This window comes from Ornithodoros turicata, chromosome 7 (assembly GCF_037126465.1).
Source record: "Ornithodoros turicata isolate Travis chromosome 7, ASM3712646v1, whole genome shotgun sequence".
Lineage (NCBI taxonomy): Eukaryota > Metazoa > Arthropoda > Arachnida > Ixodida > Argasidae > Ornithodoros > Ornithodoros turicata.
In genome coordinates this window covers 25,003,718-25,011,894 of record NC_088207.1, presented here as the reverse complement: position 1 = coordinate 25,011,894, position 8,177 = coordinate 25,003,718, and the positions used below count along the sequence as shown (strand labels likewise).

At 46.5% G+C, this 8,177-nt stretch overlaps 1 protein-coding gene across 3 annotated transcripts; it reads left to right on the top strand.

Moving 5' to 3' along the window:
* The first annotated feature begins 374 nt into the window (after positions 1–374).
* On the top strand, positions 375–6,901 carry LOC135399707 (uncharacterized). 3 transcript variants are annotated; one of them, XM_064631445.1, is made up of 7 exons: positions 375–1,032; positions 2,878–2,973; positions 3,046–3,132; positions 3,203–3,299; positions 3,376–3,601; positions 5,063–5,126; positions 5,189–6,901. In XM_064631445.1, exons 1-5 carry the CDS (start codon positions 682–684, stop codon positions 3,474–3,476), a joined length of 732 nt encoding a protein of 243 aa, XP_064487515.1. In that variant the 5' UTR covers positions 375–681; the 3' UTR covers positions 3,477–3,601; positions 5,063–5,126; positions 5,189–6,901. The 3 variants fall into 3 exon arrangements, with proteins under 3 accessions (XP_064487515.1, XP_064487514.1, XP_064487513.1); XM_064631444.1 differs by lacking the exon at positions 5,063–5,126; XM_064631443.1 differs by having other exon boundaries at positions 5,063–6,901.
* The last annotated feature ends 1,276 nt before the right edge of the window (positions 6,902–8,177 follow it).

The window sequence follows — 8,177 nt, the reverse complement described above, 5'->3', positions numbered from 1 at the left end:
CTATTAAGTATTTTGCAAAAAAAAAGAAATAAAGTCATTCGAAAAGCGCGGCAGTGCCAATAATGAGTACGCCTCGTCGCCGATTCACGCCGCTGCCGCCGGTCAAGATAGAATGATCCCAACGGCGCCGCCGACAAAAACAACTCGGCGTACACCTCTATCTGGGACATATATCTTTTTACGGCTTTATATCTTGATATGAACATACTACCTTCAAAAACTGTAACCCAAATATTTCATTTGAGAAGTGCCAATGTCCTGAAAAAATTAGTTTACAGGAATGCGCTCGGCGGCAGCAGTCTTGCCCAAGCCGCTTCTCTCGTGTGCTGACGTCAGGTAGCCAGTCCAGTCACCTTGCCAGACGCGTCCTCCGTCCTCTGCCCGCCACAATCCGTTTGATAGGGCGATTAATCGACTGCTCTGCGTTCATTGGATGCTGCAGCTATTTATTTGCGTTTGACGTTCGATTGTGTCTTGTATGATTTCTCATTCATTCTGCATAAAGCAAGACCGCGGGCAGTGTGAAAGGTGTGCCTGGGCTTCTAGGTGTTGCCGAGACAGTCGTCCGACCGATTGTGTTGAGGTGTCGTGATTTAGTGAAGCGTACTGTGCCTGTGTGTTTAGCATATGTAATAGAGTTCCAGCGTAAGATTTATAACCACGCACTGAATTTGAAAGGCGATGCCGTGCGCCGTTCCGGGTTGCGTAAACAAAGGAAGTACATCCACGAACCGTCTCTTGCACAGGATACCTAAGAACGAGCCAGCAAGAGGCACATGGCTCAAACTGATTGGCCGGCATGATGTTCCTCCTGGCGTTGGATTAAAAATATGTCACCTCCATTTCACTCCTGACGACTATGTGAGGAACATAAGCCTTGCGCGCTCGTTAGGGGTGAACTTCGACGCTGTCTTGAAACGTGGGGTTACTCCGTCGCTGAATCTACCAGGCGCAACAAGTCAGTCCAGCAAACGGCGCAAGACTGAAGACCGGCGTGCAGCTGCTTCTACTAGCGCCGATTCGAAACCAAGGGTAGGTCGACCTTGAAAAGGAAACCAGCGGTCAAGTGGATTGCAGTCAGGGGCGTCGGAAGGGAGTGGGCTGCCCCCCCCCCCCCCCCCCCGACTTTTCGCTTCGGGGGCCTTGCCCTCCCTGAACTTTCGCTCTGAGGTTCCCGCCATCCCATTTTTTCACTGTAGGTGTCGCAGTGGCGTATCTAGGGTGTGGCAGGTGTGGACAGGTGCCATGGGCGCCATTATGTGGTCGGGTGTGAATGTGCCAGGTCGGGCACTCAACCTGGTACATTCATACATTATCTAAAGCACCCGCCATTAGGGAGGTTGTAGTGTGAAACCTAGTGCGGACCACACAAAAACGCATCCCCAAGGACATCATGTTAACCATGTTGCCATGGGCGCAGGTAGCTCTAGATACGCCACTGAGGTGTCATTGAGGACAGACACCTTCAGCTCTGTTATCTCACAGAGTGAAAATGAACACCCCTTTAAAAAGCAGATGACTAAATTTTCCCGAATAGGTACTATACACCGAATTACTGTATGTGATACTGCGTGTGTAAACCTGCTGCATGAAGAGTAGCGACACTCCATTCAGTAACCTTGCTTATACGTAGGGTTCTGGGTTTTCGGAGTTTATGTTTGGTCATTACCGGAGGGTATTTTTCGGAGTTTACGATTTTTTGATGAATCAGAGTTTTTCGCGTTTTATGTTTCTTTACCTTGGTTAGTCCCTGAAATCTGGAGGAAGAAATTGTTGCTGTAATGTGACACCCAGAGAAAGAACACGCAAAGGAAAAGTGATAAGTGTCCCCATACAAGGAAAATTCCACGTGATTGTGGAAGTTTTGAGATGGTGCGTGATTCCAGGAACTCGTGGCAGAACATGAAATACTGTAAATAAGTCTTTAGTTCACAACTTTCTTGCTGATAACTCAGATAACTTGCTATTAACCCTACGAAAGAGGACTGTGTCGGATGAATCCGATGGGCAAAATTTTTTACCGGTGTACGTTTTTCGGATTAATCCGAAAAACCCGGAACCCTACTTTTACTTTACACAAAAACGCAGATATAGCTCCAGCAAAGGAGGTCAACTTGTTTTTTGATCAGCGCAGTAAAACATTCGAGGTTAGAAAAGCCTGAGCCATGGCCACAACACTCGGCAGAGCCTTTTTAGATCAACAGTTATGACATCCTTTGTAGATGAAACCACAGCGCTTTTGACAAGAACAAAAATAAAAAAATAAAAGAACATGCCACCGCTCACATACTTCTATTTGTCTTATCACACTTAATGAAACCATCAACCAATATTTCAGTTTGTGCTGCTCAAATGACAGTTCCTTTTTTTTTTTTCGGTTCAACGTAATCGAGAACGCGAGGTGGCCTTCCCATTACGTTATGACCTCCACAGGTTGACATGTATGACACAGAAATGACTGATGGGAAATGAAATGATGACGCGTGGACGAGTCATTTCTAATGTGCACATTAATGGCTCCTCTTAAGTTTGGTCGGGTTAGCTTAGGGTTTCCCCTGCCGTGAGGGTCTTTCAACACCACTGTTCGTAGTAATCATCAATCTCAGTTTGCCCTCTGCAGGCTGCACCACCGCGTTCTCAACTCTGCACGGGAACCAGTGATTCTGATGATATGGTAGTAAGTTTGCCTAACAAAGCTGTCCCCAAACATGTTTGTATGTGTTACAAAATTTGTCTGATGCGGATGTAACTTGAGGCCCTCCCTTGCAGACACCACAATCTGTGCGGTAACGAGGGAGATGTTTGAACATAATTTCTGGGGAATTAAAAAATTTAGGTAAAATAAATCTTCAACCACGAACATTATTTGTTGTGCAGGTTACTCAGCCGTATAGCGAGGAAGTTTTGCAGACAGTTCCCAAAACAGCCGTGGAGCATGACACACCTAGTGTTCCAGCAGTGCACAGCATGGAGGTAAAGTTTTACCTAGCTGGTACCACAATGCGCTTTATATATAAAGCAACGCACATTCTCTCGGAACATTAGATGTCCACATTTGCAAAGCAGCAAAGTGCGCAAGCTTTGCAAGAGCAACACTTGATGCGCCAAGATATCCCAGCTTCAAATGAGGAGGTGTGTATATTGCTTCAGAGAGTACAGAAACGAAAGTAGCAAATGGATCTAACAACAGGTATCATCGCAGGCACATGACAAAACTGTTGACAAGTCTGTGATACCTGAATGCCCCATGAGGGCTGATGCAGCGATCCAGACAATGTCGATAAAGTACGACACGGAAGGTATGTTGCTCTAATTTCTTGCTTATTTTCTGCAGAAGTATGCGGGGCAGCAGTATAATTTGCCTTTCAAACTCAGGTACGCAGGTGGACTTCTGCGTGAAATCACGGAGGGAGACCGGCGTGCAAGTGAATCTCGTGGATAACCCACATCCTCCACCGTCACCAATCCGGTGCTGAATACCAACACTGCAGCAATGTGAGATCACACAAGATGCCGCAGATACCACTGTACATGATCTCACCCTACTGGATGTCTCAGATGATGGCTCACCGTGCATGCATAGTCTCGACAGCACATTCAGGTAACAATTATTTGCTTGCTACGTATGTTTCCATGTTATGGTAGCCATACTGAGTATTCTGACACACCTATCTTGATGCAACTGATGAAGTTATTGCATTCCCTCAAGAGGAGAATACTAAATGGATTGTGTTTGAGAGTCAGCTCAGAGAGCTGTTGTCAACTGCACAACATGCCTCCAAAGGTGTGACACAAAGTTTTCCTTCGAGGGAACCCTGGTCAAGGCTGAAAGTTGCTGTAAGGACGGTCACACATTCATCTGGGAAAGCCAGCCTTACATATATGTAGCAAGCCTGTTGGGAACCTATACTGTTCTGCAGCCATCCTTTTTAGTAAAGGAAGGCCAATTTCAATACTGAGAATGCTGCAGCTCTTAAATGTGAAGTGAAGACATACAATGATTGTTTGCCCATTGTTGTTCATGTCTATCAAGGAATCACATCTGTATAGAACACAAAAGTAACCAACAAAGTAAGATGTTTTGATTTAAAGGGACCATGAAAGGATATTTGACAATCCTACAATCATTTTCAATTTCTTCCTCTGTACTAAAGCATTCACGCTTCTAAATATGAAGTTGAAATTGTTCAACCAGCAAAAATATTCAATATTGACCATGGCCGTGAACGGCGGCTGCTACGACCCCCCTGCGAGGTGAACTGGCCATGACATTATACACAGGGGATGTTGCCAATTTGCGGGTATAACCATCCGCAAATCGACAACATGCGAGCAAATTGCAAAATGAGCAAGCAATCTTACAAACTTTGCATTGAAATATGTTTTAATGTGACCTTGAGCTAAGATTGTATGTAATCGTTGACGCAGAACCCTACCAGAAGTGTAATGTAGCCGTTGATTGTCAGCATGGTTACCGGAGCACGTTTTCCTCTCTGAGCTGCTGCTTCATCAGAAAATGCCTCTGTCGGTGGCCTTTTGGGAGCTGCTGTGCGCAGAATGATTCCTAGACGCTGCGTGCGTCGCATAATCTCTTCCTCTGTTGCTGACAATTTGATTTTGCCATATTTCTACTTATTTTGACGGCAGATATACGACGACGTTGTTGTCCAAACCGAAACCATGCACCCACGTGGTCCCGTGGGGTGTGCTCCTGGTCATCCACAATTGACTGAGAGGACTGGATGTCGATGATGTAAGCCCTCCTCAAAGAGATGTATCCGGAGGTCACGCCCCGCTATTTTTGCATGGTAACTGCACCCCCGGTGCACTGAATACAGTTAAAAGCCGATGTGTGTATGATGGTGAGAGAACGATTTCCGGCAGACTGCTTGGAATTTGCGAAAATTATTTCATGGTCCCTTTAATGTAATACTTAAATTTAATATATATATATATATATATAGGAATTGCAAATAAATAAATAACAGTACAGTTAACATAAAATGTAAATGAGAAACATGCAGATTTATTGAGAGGCTGAGTTGCTATTTGTCCTCCCCAGGTCCTTCTGTGTTCATACTTTCTTTCTCTACCAACGATCATATCTGCTTCCAGCCATAAAGCAAGTAAGATTTGTGAATTGACTCCCACCTCGTTAGTTTTGTTTGCTGAACTTCTTTTCGTGCAGGTGTGGACAAGACATCAGACACAAGTGCTGGCAGAAATACAAGGGAAAGAGTCGCACTTCGCTGGAGATGGTCGCTGCAACTCCCCCGGCCGTAGCTCAAGGTACCACAGCTTCCATGACGAACACCCGAATAAAATTGTGTACAGGTTCAGGTGAGAGAAATCCTTATCCTCAATCTTAGCCCTCTTATTTAATCTGGAGCTACGATGGAACTATGTTTATCCATGGCTTTCCTTGACAGTCAAAGGAAGTAGCCTCAAGTTCTCACATGGAGCTGGAAGCATTACAAAAGGGGCCTGGAGGAGCTGGCAGACTACAACGTGCTGGTAAAACCTTTCGCCACGAATCGCCACCCCGGAGTGATCAAATACATGCGTACCGCACATCGAAACATTTGTCACCAGTTCGATGTGTGGCACGTCACAAAATGTACACCTTCTTTGCAGAAAGTCAGTGTGAACCAAAATAATACCGTAAATACCGCACAAGCTACCACCCACAACTGAAAGCAATTAGAGGACTGAGCAGAGGCACTGAAGCGTACAAGGAGCGTTCAAGTCAAACCGGGACTTTCTGTGTCCTCAGTGTACAAATGGCTCGTGCTACTTCTTTTTCGACTTTTTCGCACGCGACAGGCCTCCGCGTTCACCACATGGTGGTCCAAAGTTTGTGCAAAACACAAGACACATGCTGGACAAGATGGCCGACAACAAGGTGAGCGCCCACATCGAACAGCAAATTGTCATGAAGTTTCTCGTGAATGAAGGCGTAAAGTCATCTGAAATTCACGGAAGACTTCAGGCTCGCTATGGCCACGATACACTTAGCCGCAGCAAAGCGTTTGAGTGGTGCAAATGGTTCCGAGATGGCCATACATCAGTGCAGGACGACACCGGCCGGGGCAGCTCAGAGCTCAGTGAGTTCCTGAGAACATCCAACTTGTGGAGCGCCTGATCCTCAAGGACCGACGGATTACAAGTCTTGAACTGGCTCGAAAGAGGGACCTTTCTGTGGGAACGTTGAACACTATCATTCATGAACACCTCCAGTTTCGGAAAGTTAGTGCCCGTTGGGTCCCGAGGGAGCTCTCCGTGTTTGACCGGCAGAGAAGACTGGAAATCTCCCAAGAGCTAAGGTACTGTTTCGATACTGAAGGACAGCCGTTCTTTGATCGGATCATCACGTGCGATGAAACGTGGGTGCACCATTTCACTCCTGAGTCTAAACGCGCATCAAAACAGTGGAAGCATCCGGGCTCGCCAGCTCCCAGAAAGTTCCGAAGCACCCCGTCTGCGGTTAAGGTCATGGCGACGGTTTTCTGGGACAAGGCTGGCGTTGTTCTTGTTGATTTTCTGCCCGGTGGTACCACCATCTATTGTGCATATTACTGCCAGGTTCTCAGGGATGTGCATGAGGTGCTGAAGCCAAAGTGGCCGGGCCTCATCACCAAAGGAGTCCTCTTCCTGCAGGACAACGCATGTCCACATACCGCGCATCTCACGACACGCACCTTACAGGAACTTGGCTGGGAGTTGCTGCCACATCCCCCTTACAGTCCAGACCTCGCCCCCAGGGATTTCCATCTCTTCAGGCCACTGAAGGCGTTCCTTGGGGGCCGCCACCTAAGCTGCAACGACGAGGTCAAGAATGCGGTCCGATCATGGCTGCTACGCGCCGGTAAGGATTTCTACGCTGCTGGAATCCAAGCCGTCGTGAAACGCTGGGACAAGTGCGTTAGTGCAGCTAGAGATTACGTTGAAAAATAAAATTTCTCGCCTGTAAGTTCATTTTACTGTTGCAAAAAATGAAAAGTCCCTGTTTGACTTGAACACCGTAACACCGAACCTCGTAAAAGAGAACTGCAGCTGCAGTCACAGTACTATATGAAATGCAGAGCAGTTACTCAATATTGCCAGTGTAGTAAAACAACATGCAGTTTTTTTATTAATTACACACTTTTTAATAAAAACAGATCAACAGCGATCCTGTTTTTACAGTTGAGTCATATGGCCAGGCAGACGTCCTCCTGCAGACAGTATGTAACTTCTAGATGACTCAATACCTAAATATCATTAACTCACTAATGAGGGGACTTAGGATAAAAGCGAGTGTTCAGTGTGACAATCCTCGACGAAAGCCATTCCACCTTCTAAATCCCCCGAAGTGACCGCGTGCGTTAATATATCCATCGCCAAACACTGCTATGCAAATGATGGCGAAAACGAAACTGATCACCCGAGAAGTGCGTGTCCTTGGCCCTCGCAGCCCTATCTGGGTCGCAAAGCGGTGGATCTCGCCAGCAGATTAGCGCCTGTTCCAATGATCTCCAGAGCACGTGGCCCTCTGATATAGATTGAACCCTGGTTTGGGCGCTTTCGCCTCTGAAGACTCAGACGATTACCCTGACCGTTTACAACCGTCGACCACAGGCATGATGAACGTGTTGCCGCTTGGCAGAGAAAAACAAACACACAACAACAAAAACAACTTGTCACTCTTATACAAAGGCACATTGCTAAACAGCTTGATTTTGTAGAGCTCATTAGTGTCAGTTAAGGCCCCCGGTTTACCGCGATTCCGCGAAAGTTTGCGGAATTTGGAATTAATAGCGGAATCCTTCGTTTGGCACAGAATTTCTCGGAATCCCTTGTTTTTAGGGATGTGCAGATATCAGAGTTCTCGAATTTGAATCGAATATCAATCACTCGAAGTATTCGATTCGCGAATCAAATAACCAATATTCGGCTATTTGTCGAATAGGAAGGACACCTCCCGAAAGTGGGCTTCACCTGATGCTTCCTTGCATGAGGGAAAGTCAGCACTACAAAATTGATGCCTGATATACGAAATTGTCCAAGCTTTAGGACAAACACAGACAGATTGTAGTTGACTGCCATGGTGCTCCAATCTAACCAAGGGCTTCGCCGTCCGTTAACCGGCGTATGCGCGACTTCCGCTTGGCCTCGTTGCCATGTTGACGGAGGGCGAA

Coding starts and splice junctions, on each gene's coding strand:
- LOC135399707 (XM_064631444.1), top strand. CDS start 682: ATGCCGTGCGCCGTTCCGGGTTGCGTAAACAAAGGAAGTACATCCACG. Junction 1,033..2,877: donor GCGCCGATTCGAAACCAAGG/GTAGGTCGACCT, acceptor TTTGTTGTGCAG/GTTACTCAGCCGTATAGCGA. Junction 3,300..3,375: donor GATAAAGTACGACACGGAAG/GTATGTTGCTCT, acceptor TTTCAAACTCAG/GTACGCAGGTGGACTTCTGC.